Genomic DNA, 14,915 nt, shown 5'->3' with positions numbered 1-14,915 from the left:
CCAGCGATCTTCTTGGTAAAATAAAACTTTCCATAACATATCTGTTGAGCCCAAAAATCAGTTTCATTAATTTCAGAAGAGCCGAAACCATTTCTAAACGGTCCGAACAGCCTGAAGCTTATTTCCATTCTTGCAAGCATGAAGTTAATTTTCATGTTTTCTTTTTATTTGCGCCCTAAAGTAATTATTTTTCTTTCATTCTAAAACGGAGACCGATTCTTTATCAGACTTAATAAGGTTATTAAAGTCATCTTTCCTCTTCTAATATAATAGAATTGACTACTTTGGAAGACCACGTTAGATATGAACTCATTGGTGGAATGGTGACCAACAATGTGGATGTAAGTGCAAGTGGTTGCAGAAACTCGATTAGGCAATTAGCCCCCCTAATCAGTCAAATTTACCCGCAGGAGTATATATTAATCAGTCAAGTGCGTTTATGATTGTGCAATTTGCCGATTTGCTCTTCAGAATCAAGTGATGTTTTTTCTCTAAAAACAACGGTCTTTGAGTATCATATTGAATATGCAATCAATATGCATTGAATTTTGTTAAAATTTTCGTTCTAAATTTCTAACGTAGTTATATTTCCAAGAGGCCAAACTTGACTTTTAATTAAACTGACATATTCAAACAAATTAATTTTCCAAAATATTAAATTTAAAGAAATAATTTGTATATATAAACAAAGGTTTCATTTTCATGCATTCAAACAACTAATTTTCATTTTCAGATACCAAGGCACTGTTTATGTTAAACAATTTTTTTAAAAAATTCTTACGAAATTAAGCAACTTAATTTTTATAAAGAATAAGTATTTTGAAAAATAGGTGAAAGAACTTTACAAAAAAAAAAGAAGATTTTTATGCTCTTTTCTCTGTTGAGATTCTTCTATCTATTTTAGCTTTCTTGTTCTCAACTTTTCTCTTCTCCTTTTCTGTTTCCATTCTTTTTTGAGTCAATGAAATTAAAAAAATTATCAAATACCTTTTTTTTTTTTTATCTTACTGTTAAATTACTTATTTTGAACTTTAATGCATGATTAGCATTGCTCTTAGTGGTTGATAGATATGTTAAATCTACAAATGCAAGTTATAGTAAAAAATAACCATAATGAACATGTACACATGCAAGTTGTAGCAGAAAATAACAAAGTCAGTCAAGTTCCCCCACCATCACAATAAAGCATACAATAACGTAGCATTGGCATACGCAAGCATACCATTTAACATAGTCAAGTCAATCTTCCTTCTTCCACATCCACGCGCTCAAATATCTCAAAGCCGCCACTTGTTAACAGTAACCAATTAATTCCAATTTAACCAAATCAGTGTTTGCATATCTCATTTCATCACACCAAATTTGACCAATTCCAACCTCGCTTGAAACCATGGCTCTCTGCACATCTTCCTTCTTCTTCACCTTCTTCTTCACCTTCTTCTTGTTCCTCTTCAATCTTCAACCTTCTGTTTCCCAACAACAATTCACATCCTTCAACATCTCACACTCTCCATGGCTCCCAGCACAGAACAAAACCCTTCTCTCTCCAAACAAAAACTTCACTGCAGGCTTCTTTCCCCTGCCAAACTCTTCAAATGTCTTCACTTTCTCCATTTGGTACTCCAAAGTGCCTCCAAGTGCAAACCCTTTTGTTTGGAATGCCACAGTCCAAGTCAACACTTCTGGCTCCCTTGAAATAACCCCAAAAGGTGAACTTCTCCTCAATGGTTCACCCTTTCAAAGTGCTGAAAATGCTACTACTAACTCCACTTCCAATTCAACCCAACTTCTTCTCCAAAACGATGGAAACTTGGTCTTTGGGGAATGGAGCAGCTTCAAGAACCCCACCAGCACCGTTTTACCCAACCAGAACTTCAGCACAGGGTTTGAGCTTCACTCCAACAATGGGAAATTCAGGTTCATCAAGTCACAGAATCTGGTTCTCAGCTCCACCTCAGATCAATACTACAACACCCCAAGTCAATTGCTGAACATGGATGATAATGGGAAAATGAGCATGCAAGGTAACTCTTTCCTCACTTCAGATTATGGTGACCCCAGGTTCAGAAAACTGGTCCTTGATGATGATGGGAATCTCAGGATCTATAGCTTCTACCCTGAACAGAAAAACCAATGGGTTGAGGTTTGGAAAGGGATATGGGAGATGTGCAGAATCAAAGGCAAATGTGGGCCTAATGCAATTTGTGTGCCCAAAGAGGATTTGAGCACTTCCACTTATTGTGTTTGTCCATCTGGGTTCACACCAGCAATCCAAAATGATCCGGAAAAGGGTTGCAGAAGGAAAATCCCTCTTTCCCAAAACACCCAATTTCTGAGGCTTGATTATGTGAACTGCTCAAGTGACGGTCATTTGAATGAAATTAAAGCTGATAACTTTGCAATGTGCGAGGCAAATTGCTCAAGAGAAAAAACCTGTCTTGGGTTTGGATTCAAGTATGATGGATCTGGCTACTGTATGTTGGTGAATGGCACAAATCTTCAATATGGGTTTTGGTCACCAGGCACTGAGGCTGCCTTGTTTGTAAAGGTTGACAAATCCGAGTCATCAGTTTCCAACTTCATTGGCATGACTGAGGTGATGCAAACCACATGTCCTGTGAACATAAGCCTCCCACTTCCACCAAAGGATTCAAACGCCACAGCAAGGAACATTGCCATAATCTGCACCCTTTTTGCTGCAGAACTCATTGCTGGGGTGGCTTTCTTCTGGTCCTTCCTCAAGAGGTACATCAAGTATAGGGACATGGCAACCACATTAGGCCTTGAGCTTCTCCCTGCTGGGGGACCAAAGAGGTTCACCTACTCAGAAATCAAAGCTGCCACCAAAGATTTCTCCAACTTAATAGGCAAAGGGGGCTTTGGAGATGTGTACAAGGGTGAGTTACCTGACCATAGAGTGGTGGCAGTGAAGTGCCTCAAGAATGTCACAGGTGGAGATGCTGAGTTTTGGGCAGAAGTCACAATCATTGCCAGAATGCACCACCTCAACTTGGTGAGGCTGTGGGGATTCTGTGCTGAGAAGGGCCAAAGGATACTTGTCTATGAACACATCCCTGGTGGATCATTGGACAAGTACCTCTTCAGGGTCAATAAGTCTCATAACAATAACCATCTCAAGGAGCAATCAAGTAGTTTGAATCCAAACACACCACAACAAGAAAGGCATGTTTTGGATTGGAGCATGAGGTACAGAATAGCCCTTGGTATGGCAAGGGCCATTGCCTACTTACATGAGGAGTGTTTGGAGTGGGTTTTGCACTGTGACATCAAGCCAGAGAACATTCTACTAGGTGATGACTTTTGTCCCAAGATATCAGATTTTGGGCTTGCCAAGTTGAGGAAAAAAGAGGACATGGTGACCATGTCTAGGAGGAGGGGCACACCAGGGTACATGGCACCAGAATGGATCACTGCAGACCCAATTACCTCAAAGGCTGATGTGTATAGTTTTGGCATGGTGCTTTTGGAGCTTGTGAGTGGGATTAGGAACTTTGAGATCCAAGGTTCTGTGGTTAGGAGTGAGGAGTGGTACTTCCCTGGTTGGGCCTTTGATAAGATGTTTAAGGAGATGAGAGTGGAGGAGATTTTGGATGGGCAAATTAGGGATGCTTATGATAGTAGGGCACACTTTGAGATGGTTAATAGGATGGTGAAGACTGCAATGTGGTGTCTGCAAGATAGGCCTGAGTTGAGGCCCACTATGGGGAAGGTGGCCAAGATGTTGGAAGGGACTGTGGAGATCACTGAGCCCAAAAAGCCCACTGTTTTCTTCCTTGGTGAAGAGTAGATTCATGATAAAGTTTCTGTGTGATGTTCAGCCTTTCTTGTTTAAGTTTCTCTCGTTATATCTCTTGTACCGGCATGGTAGCATGTATGCTCAATAGTTGGAACGATGGCAAATAAATTGGGTGATCAAGTGTATAAATATTACCTTTGTTTTTCTTCTAATGGTATGTTTTATTCGAGTATAGTTTCATTTTACTGCATATAGAATATAAATGATTATACAGTCGCAGGGAAATCACAGACATATATAATGAATGTTTTTGTGTTGAAAAAGTTGGTTTAACTTTAAGAGAAAAAATCATTTCATTTACTTTATCGTTTAATATTACTTCATAAGGTAACGGGACAATTTGAAGGAAGATTGATAAGAGGACTGGGGATAGCATTACTCATATCTTTTTAACATAATATAAGAAGTAGAGATTCCCTAACAATAGTACTTACTAGTTACAAAAGCCATTGTTACCGTTCTATTATCATGCAAAACCATGAACATCTTAACTATGAACATGTTCAAAAGCCACTATTATTTGTTTGTCATTGGTTAGAATGTTAGCTTTTTAATTACATCAGTTTGGGCTCAAAATTCTCTCTCTCTCTCTCTCTCTCTCTCTTTTACGGTAAGAAACTTATAAAATTTCACTATCAATACGAACAGCAATACAAGTTGCAACATTATCAAAATAATGGAGACTATGTAGATTTATAGCCCCCCTTCTAATTCCTGAGCTACTATATTTCCTTGTCTCTTAACAAACTCAATTCTAAAGTTTTGGTTAAGAACTAAGAGACTCCTATACTGCTTGATGGTGGCACCAAATTCAGAAATATCATGCATTGATCGTTTGAACTTGTCCACCATAGCTTTTTAATCAAGTTTAAGATGACAGGTTCCAAATTCATCACTCTTACTGAATAGCTTTCAACAGGGCCAAGGCTTCTACTTCATGGAACTTGCAGCTGAGGCTCAAAGTCCTTCAAATAGTCCATGATATAACCACCAAAGGGATTGAGCTTAATAGAAGTAGCTAATTAGGTATCTTCGGTAAGACATTTGAGCTAGTTTCTATCTTTTTTTATTACTTAAAAAGTTTGATTGACAGTTTGGTAAATAAATTTTTTTTTTTAGTAATTTTTAGTATTTTTTGAAATATTATTTGAAATAACATTTTTTAAAACGATAGCTAACTTTTTATATTTTCTTCTATTTTTATCTTTAATATATTTATTCAATTTACTAATTATCTTTTTTAAATAAATCATAATTTTATTATTTTTTTTATCATTTTATATTTTTCAGTTATTTCAATAATTTATTTTATTGAAACTTACAATGTAATAAGCTAATTTTTCAACTTTTAGCTATCAACTTTTAATTTTCCGCTACTAGCTAGATTTTTATTTTTTCAACTTTTAATTAACTTTTCAGCTAATTTTATTAAATATAACGTTAATCACTCATAATGTTATGAACAAATATTTAAATCTCTATTAAAAAAAATTCTCATTAGTTTAAATAATATTGTCTGCGAAGGATATTTCATTTATGAAGAAAACAAATCATTATATGACCTAATTACTTAAAAAAGGTCATGCTATCAAGGCCAGCACCTTGTCTTAACTTTGCAAAGATTGTTTACCCCAAAAAAGTGTCACTTCAAAGTTGGGGATTTTCACCTTAACTTCCAAAGAGAAGTTTAAATTCGAATTTAAACATTAATTAGCACAGATGTTCTATTAAACCTACTACTATCAAATATCAGAATATTTTTTTTAAAAAAAAAAACACAATTAGAGCTGAATTAAATTATGTTGGACTAAAGTGTGTAAATACCAAAATGATGTTAGCTCATAGAGTGACTCTATTAGAGTCATAGTGAACTTAGTTTGAGCCAACAAAATGATCTTGCTTTCTTAGTGAGCAAGACGTAGAGCCAAACAAATTGTGATTGACTTGAACTTGAGTTCAACCAATTATTCACCCAATCTATTTTTACCTATTTGGCTATCTCAAAATCTGTCTCAACATTGAGTTATCGTTATCTTGGTTAATTGGGTCATTCTTGAAAAAATGTCAACATGGAATTTATAGACCTATCATTTATCTCTTGATAGCGGTCCTGTCAAAGTCATGTAAATCGGACGTATTTGTTTAAAAGTTATGTCTGACTAGATAAATAATCGTGTATTACACGGATGCTAATTTTTTAAAATTTATTATCAGTAATTAAAAAATAAAGAGATTTGTGAAAAAAGTTAGTGCAGCCTTCTTTTTATCAGGTAACACCTAATAGCAGAAAAATGCCTTTAATTATATATGAATGCATTGGGCCAAAAAGGCTTGAATTTTATTTGGTATTCTAATTTTATGTCCAAGTTCAACCTAAAGCAAGTTGCGAGCTTTTTGGATTTTGTTTATTTATTTTTTGTTAAATTTTTTCTTCAAAATTCAAACATCTTGTAATAATTATTTTTATTGACATAATTATTTTAGTGTAATAAATAAAATATAGATAGTTATTCTATTATATTGTTACATTTAGACAGTGATTTGAAATGTGATATTATGAAGATACTATAATTGTTTTTAATGTGAAAAACTTTTATATTATAAGGTAATCATATTTATCATTTTATAAAAGTTATAGAAAGAGTAGTTATATAAATGGTTTACTCATGAATTTGTAAACATTGCAAAGGTATTATACCGATGCAAATGTACGTAGCTTAAAATGTACAAAAATGTGCAGCATGTATTGTAACTTTGTAAGTAGCCAATGTAAGATAAGTTCAAGTTTCAAAAGTCTCCTAGCATCTTAAATATATGTAACTAAAAAAAGATAAAACATAATTTGGAATCATATACTATAATTTTATAAGTAGCCTATATCAAAATTAAAATATCTTTGCCTATGCTAATGAAATGAAAGTTTGAGACAATCAATTAGTAATTATTTGTAGTCTCTTAATCCTATTTCTCTCAACAAAATTTAAAAAGTATTATGTAGCCTAAACCTAACCAAACTAACTTAACTTGAGCCTGATTATGCCACAAACTTTATTGAATTAGGTTAAAATGACCTGCATTTAATTTGATCTCAAAATTAAGAGCCAAACCCCTACATTATTGTAGGCGAGTTCGTCCGAGCTAGCTACCAGACCTATTTTTGTCACCTCTATATACAATTACCTGGGATAAACTATATAAGATGTTGTAATCTGTCTCAATTCGTGCATCTTCGATAATTGTCCACATGTTGTGGATTTGAAGTCTATGACGTTCTCCACACTTGACTCATTAACACTAAGAAAATTTTCATGTTATTTAGACATTTGAACTTCACCTTATTTCTCTAAATAACCCTATAGTTGTTTGCGTCATCTAACTAATATATTAGCCAGATTTTATTTCGAAAACCTCCTCATTTCTAATCATCTTGAGAGTTAAACAAACTTAAATATGTCATTTATCAAGTTATTGTAATCAAACAATCTTTAAGAAAATGTCTAAGTGACAAAGAATTAGCGATAAATTAGATTAAAGAAATTGAATGTCAATCACATAGTAACAACTAACAAAGAATCTAGAAGAAAAAGATATTGCATTAGGAGGGAGTTAAGATGATTTTGATATCTTTGTAATGCTATAACATTCAATAGCAATCGAAATTAGAACCTAACAGTAGCTCAATCAATTCACATACAATATGCAATACCCATTTTAATTAAAAAATATAATAATAAATATATAGGCTAGATTAAATGGGTAAATATAACAAGAAGTTGAAATGCAATTGAAATTCACAACTATCAATTCTCAAAAGTGACTACTTGATAGTAACAGCGTGAATTGACTTAATGAATAGACTTTCTAATGTAACCCTGCGCACTTCTAGTCTCAACAGTGAAAATTATTAGTCTTTTGTGAATTTATTTTTCAATACCAATCCGCCCAAAATGTAACATTCCAATTTTCATAAACTAATTTAAAAATAATTTTTATTTGTAAATAAATAAAGTTTTAGAAAAAAAAAATGAGGTTTTATAATTAAATAAATAAGGGAAATTAACTTTACTAATTAAAATAATGGTTTGGGAGAAAATAAAGAGAGTATTTATTATTCATTTGATGGAGAATAAAATAGAGTTTTTTTTATAAAATAATAAAAATAAATAAATAAAGTAAATAGTAGGTCGTGAATACCCCTAGCTATAAATAGAAAAATGCTATGTCAGTTTTCAAATTGACTCCTCAGCCGTCTCCTTCCCCTCTTAATTTCGTTTTCTCTTCTCAACCTCTCTTTTCCCGCAGACCACCAAACATGTCTTAGAAAAACGATGATTTTAGACTCATTCATCGTTGGATCATCGTGAAATTTAAGCACCAGGTTCACAACCCAATTTCGAGAATTCTCACCGTTGTGAATTTAAAAATCATATATGAGCTTAGAGGAAAACCCTTCGCATTGTAACCTTTTATTTTCCCGCAGAAACCCAAAACTGTCTCGGTAAAAATACAATCCCGTATTCATTAACCGTTGGATTGTAGTCAAATTTGGATATGTTGTTCTAAATTCAATTTCACACACTTTCACCGTTGGGATTTGCGAGATAATAATCGTGGAGGGAGAAAAAGGAATTTCATGAAAACAGTACAAATGGAGACTTCAATCCCTTCTCCGTCTCTCTGACGTTTGGAAACTCTATCGAAGCAGTCGGATGAAAAACTAGATGAATCTCAAGGAACCACTAGAGATGCTGTTATCACTGTCGAAAGACATGTGAGTCCGGTTAGAGGTAAGGGATGAGTTATTTACCATTGGGGGCAAGTGAGAACATGTGTAGGGATCCATAGAGGATTAAATTGGGATTTTATTTTGGGATGTTTATTAAATTGCAATTTTTCCTTTATGATTATAAATAAAATATTGATGTTCTGATGAGAATTGCTTGATAAATTGTGCTCTTGATATTTGTATATTTTGACCTATGATTTTGATATAATTTTATAATATTATTTGAGGGGTTTATTCCAAAGGTTGTGAATTGTGATAGTCTTTTGTATAAATTATTATATTGAGAATATGAAATGATGATTCAAATTGTGAGTATGTGGTGAATTGAACATGTGATGAATGACAGAATACATGTATATTGAGATGTGTATTGTGTTGTGAGCTATGAATTGTGTAATCACACAACTATAGGACCTTTTAAGGGCAACGAGTTTTGCGCGATGAGTATTGTGATGGGATTCATTGTGGAAACCCGACGAATTTAATCACAAGCGCGATGAGTTAAAATGATTTTGAAAATAATTGAATAATTGTGTGTATTGCATAGTTCATAGGTAAAGTGAATATGATTCATGAGGTGTGATAACATGCTATTTTGATATTATACTATTGTAATTAAAATCGAGTGTATGTGATAAACTGAGTATGCACGTGATTGCGATGTTGTGTGTATTGCGATGTTGTGTGCATTGAGTTGTAAACTGTGGATTGTACAATCACACGACTTTAAGACCCTTTAAGGGCAGTGAGTTAATTATAAGACCCTTAAAGGGCGGTGAGTTAAATATAAGACCCTTTAAGGGCAGTGAGTTATTGCTAAGACCCTTTAAGGGCAACGAGTTGAAACTATTTTGAGAATAATTGAGGAGTCGTGTGTTTTGTACAGTTCATAGATAGAGTCTGTGTGCTAAAATGTTTTCTGGGTTGGACCTGAATCAGGAGGGAGATGCCTTAACAGACTCTTTGGAGTGTAGGCCTTGGGGGTCACACGGTTTGAGTGCTCCTTTAAGCCTATGTTGATCCCATATGGTTGGAGCATTCTCGCAAAACACTGTGACCCTGACTGGTCTTCCTATGATATTACCTAGTGAGAGTGACTTGACTTGCTAGTGTGTGATTTGTCTTGTCATGTACTCCTAGGCACCCGACGAGGTTTTTCACTGACATGGTATCACATTGCATATAGGCTTGAGTCTTAGTATAACTGTTGCATACGCTTGCTAATTGTTTATTATGAAATTGATGTGTTATTATGTCTTGATCGAAGTGTGTGATTCTTGTGTATTGTGATTGATGATTGAAAGGTGTGATTGATGATTGAAAAGTGAATTTTGAATGACAAAGTGGTGAAATAATGTGAGATATGCTAAGTAAATTGTATTTGGCTACTATATGTTGTCTTGTTTCTTTCTAGTAATTAGGAATGTGATAACTCATTCCCGGTTTGCTGTTTGTGTTTGGATCCTGTGATGATCTTGAACTTTGTGTTCGGGGGAGCAGATGAATAGGTGGATGACTATGAAGAATCTCATGTTAGAGGACACAGGAACACAACGCTTTGATAGGATGTGACATTATGATATAAGTTCTATATTAATTGTATGAAGCTTAGATGACTTTGTTTGAGCCGAGATGACTTTATTATTTATTTGAACAAGTTTGAATGTGATGTAGAAGAAAGTGAATGTGAGCCTTTTACTCCTTTGAAGGACTTGTATTTAAAAATGTTTTAAAAATACTTTTAATTAATATTTGAATTTTTATTCCTTTATTAGTAATTATTTGAGGGGTAGAGGGTGTCACAGTGTAGATGAATCACTTTTGCAATCTTAGACAAATAGCGTAGGCATGGGCAACAAGACATAAATTATAGGGTAAATAATCACTTTTATCTTTAAATGTGTAATTCGTTGATAAATGTATCTCTGAAAGATAAAAATAAAAGATGTAGTCCCTGAAAGTGTAAAAAATGTGATAAATATATTTGGCCGTTAACTTGCGTCCGTCACCATTAATAAAATACCTTACATGACACAAAAAGACGAATTTGTCACTGAAATGACCGTCAACATGATCATCTTTAATTGTCAGCATATGCACATATTTGTCATATAATATTTTTTTGACTTTTCGTCTTCCCACTTCGCTGACTAATGCGTTCCCAAAAGATGAAAATGCAAAATTTAGTCTCCAAAACTGCAAAAAGTGACAAATATATTTGGACGTTAATAATAGATTGTGACTAATTATTATAATTTTAAAAAATTTATAATGATTGCGATAAAATTTTGGGAGAGCTATATCACACGGGTAAGTGTATGTTTCCGTTGTATAATTTTTAAGTTTCATCAATGGTTGAGACATGCATAAAATATTATCAATGAAAGTGAATTTTTATTACTTTGACGAATTCTTCTTACTTTTCTTCAATTACAAAAAAAAAAAAAAATCAATCCTTTGATAATTAACTCTTGAAAAAATGCTATCAACAGAATTTTTTTACTGTAAAATAATAATAAAATCATTATTTCTATTTAATCAAATACTATTTATTTAATTTTTTTAATAAATTTTTCATAATAAAATATGAATGCAATGACATCAAATTACAAATTATAATAAAAGTTTGTTGATTTTTAAATTTTTTTAAATCATACACAATTATTTTTATTGAATGATCATTTAAAAAATCACAACCTTAAAAAAAATCATTCCAAAGGAGGTGAGTATTTTTTACAAATTAAAAGTGTCATTACAATTGTAATTTTTCCTAAAAATTATTCATGAATCTAATTTAATATAATACTTTACAATAAACATTTTTTTTACTTGAACCTTTCATCAAGCATGAGAGTGTAAAAAAATATTTATAGTTTATAAAATGAATGTTCTTTTTTCTTTTAAACTCAATTTAATTTACGAGTTTGTTAAAAAAAATATCACAATCATTATAAATTTTTTCAAATTATAATAATTAGTCATAATCTACTATTAACTTTTGGATATATTCCTCACACTTTTTATACTTTTAGGGACTAAATTTTATATTTTAATCTTTTAAGAATATATTTATCAATAAATTACACGTTCACGGACAAAAGTGACTATCCATGCTAATTTATATTCATTTGCAACACATAACATCTAATTGCAAGCAAATGAGCCCTCAATTGAAATTAATTTCAATTAACATACTGCAATTCAACAATTAAAAAGAAATTCCATATACAACTATTATAACAATTAAAATCCATACGATAATTAAACCCGAATCATGGGAACTAGCACAAGGCGAAAGTAGTACATACCCATTCTATAAAAAAACTCACAACAACCATTCAGCTAATGCACACTTAAAAATGACCACTTATTTATTTTATTTTATATTCGAAAAAATTGATAATGATTAATTTTTCATTTGTTCTACAAAATATTTAAGATTGTCATATTCATCATCCAGTAAACAGTATGTAGCCACAAAATTTCACATGTAATTTACATGACTCGAAGATTAAACGTTTCATTGCACGGTCTTGTAGTCATCCGAGTCTAGCAACCATTTAAATAAAATCAATGGAAATTAAATATAACAATAGCAATTGCCAACCAGGAACTTAACAATAGCTAACGCAATCAGAAGATAACAAAGAGCAATTGCACAATAAATTAATAATATATCAATTTCAATTGAAAACAATACCCATTAATTATATAACAAAGACATCAATAACAGGTGGCACATAATTAAAATACTTATTCAATTCATTGAATTGAAATAATGGGTGAGCAAACGAAACACATAAATTTCTATAAAAAAAACACATAACTAATAGAATGATATATCAATACATACATAATGGATAAATCAATTGAAGGAAATTAAACAAAATCACAAAATGCACAACACTGTCAACGTAACAACTTGAAATAGAGGTGTGTGAATAGCAATGTTGTAATTGCAATCGTCTATTGTCAATATACTCATTCAAATTGAAATTGAAACTGGCTGATTATATGCTTGCAGAAAGAAAACCAGGATGTGTAACAAAATAATAATTAAAATTGATAACTGTTGTGCGACATTACCGTATTGGTCGTCGCAACATGCAATAGGTTCAAAAGAAACACCATGTAATGATTCGTATACCCTAAACATAATAATAATAATAATAATAATAAATACGTAACAACAATCAACATAAATTGGTTACGAAGAAATTATTAAATAAAATGACACAATATAATCAGGTCCTAAATCATATTTTGAAAAGCAATGTGTGTAAAGAGAAAGGAGTGTTTCTTGAAGTATTATTAATCTTTTTAATCTTTTGAATATTTATAGTAAATTAATGAAAATAATGATTTTGGTACTACATGGTGATCATCCACTATTAAATGTTGATTTTGACTTAACACTTTTGTAGACTACTGAGATGTGCATATAGGAAAACCAATAAGTAAATGATGTGAAATAGAAAAAGTTTGACTTAAAATTAATGGAAGGAACCATTTTTGTCTTATCACTAATATAAAAATAGTTTTCTATGACGTTGGTTTTATGAAGCTTTTACAAATATCAATATCATAAATAAAATTGTAATATTTTTATAAATAATTATAACTTTTTAAAGACATTTTTTCTCAAAATTGTATTTGAAAATACTTCACGATATCAATTCTTCAAGAAACATGTTAAAAACAAGATTTTAAAAAACCATCTTCAAAAAGATGTATTTTCCCACTCTCACCATGAGAGAACATGTTTTAATTCAGTCATTTTATCTCATCCGGATTCGTACAAACACACCAATAAATAATACGTTTTAATTGGTCATTCTGTCACTCTAACTCATTTTCTCTCTACCTTATCACCTTGAGCCGCTCCTGATGAAACGCGCACCGGCCCCGTTTGAACTCCCATGAGCCGTCGAGGCTTAGTGATGCAACCGTTGTTGGGGAACTTTTTCCATTTGGAAAGTCTAGTTCAGTTTGAAGGCATTAATTCATTATTCTTTGATTTATTAATTTTTGTTTTTGTTAATATTTGTTTAGTTCAAAATTTATTTTCTTCTTGAATTGGTTAACTATTGTTCCTGTTAGTGTTTGCATGCGTAGATCTTCTGCAGGTGAATTGGTTCCATTGGATTTAGAAATTGAAGCCACCTTTAGAAGAAACAACGCAGAGAGAAAAAGAAAGCTTTTACACGACAGAACAGTAGCATCAATCCTTGAAGAGACTCACTTTTCCGAGTCATCATCTTCTAATTCACCTACATCCAGGGAATCTCAAATAGCAGAATTTGAAGCCGAAGTCATGGATGAAGAGCAACCTCGATGAGTGACCTTGGAAGATTACTCAAGTACTTCGATGCTGCAATATTTCTCAAGTGTTGCGCGGCCAGAGGTTCAAGCACAAAACTTAACCTACCCACCTTCATTGATACAACTAATACAGAGCAATTTGTTTCATGGTTTACCAAATGAAGATCCATACTCACACTTAGCAACGTATATTGAGATTTGTAATATTGTCAAGCTTGCCGGTGTACCTGAAGATGCTATTAGGCTCAGCCTGTTTTCATTTTCTTTATCTAGGGAGACCAAGAGATGGTTGCATTCATTCAAGGGCAACGGTTTAAAGACCTAGGATGAGGTTGTTGAGAAGTTTCTAAAAAAATATTTCCCAGTCTAAAACTGCAGAGGGAAAAGTTGCAATTTCTTCATTCCATTAGTTTCCTGATTAATCTTTAAGTGAGGCATTAGAAAGATTCCGTAGCTTGCTGCGGAAAACTCCCACTCATGGTTTTTCAGAGCCTATACAGCTGAACATCTTCATTGATGGGTTACGGCCGCAGTCAAAGCAGTTACTAGACGCTTCTATAAGAGGAAAAATTAAGTTGAAGACACCTGAAGAAGCCATGGACTTAATTGAAAATATGGCTGCCAGTGACCATGCAATTTTGCATGATAGAGTTCATATTCCTACCAAGAAGAGTTTATTGGAGCTTTCATCACAAGATGCTTTGTCGGACCAAAATAAGTTGTTGTCCAAGCAACTTGAAGCTTTAACTGAAACACTAAGTAAGTTGCCAACTCAATTGCATGCTAGTCAACCTTTACCTTCATCTATTTTGCAGGTTACAGGCTACACACTTTGTGGTGGAGCTCATGGGTCAGGCTTGTGTATTCCCACTGAAGATACATCTCATGAAGTTAATTACATGGGAAACCAGCCTAGACAAAATTTTAATGTAGGTGAATTTTCTGGATTTCAACATGGCCAACCTTACCAGTAACATAATCAATGGAGAA

At 32.8% G+C, this 14,915-nt stretch overlaps 1 protein-coding gene across 1 annotated transcript; it reads left to right on the top strand.

Annotated features, from left to right (window-relative positions):
- The first annotated feature begins 1,155 nt into the window (after positions 1-1,155).
- On the top strand, positions 1,156-3,969 carry LOC100775518 (G-type lectin S-receptor-like serine/threonine-protein kinase At1g34300). The gene has a single exon (XM_003529182.5). The coding sequence runs from the start codon at positions 1,391-1,393 to the stop codon at positions 3,806-3,808; it is 2,418 nt and encodes an 805-aa protein (XP_003529230.1). The 5' UTR covers positions 1,156-1,390; the 3' UTR covers positions 3,809-3,969.
- Positions 3,970-14,915: the final 10,946 nt, after the last annotated feature.

This window comes from Glycine max, chromosome 7 (genome assembly GCF_000004515.6).
Source record: "Glycine max cultivar Williams 82 chromosome 7, Glycine_max_v4.0, whole genome shotgun sequence".
Lineage (NCBI taxonomy): Eukaryota > Viridiplantae > Streptophyta > Magnoliopsida > Fabales > Fabaceae > Glycine > Glycine max.
The sequence above is the reverse complement of the archived record's forward strand: the minus strand, read 5'-3'. Positions and strand labels throughout refer to the sequence as shown.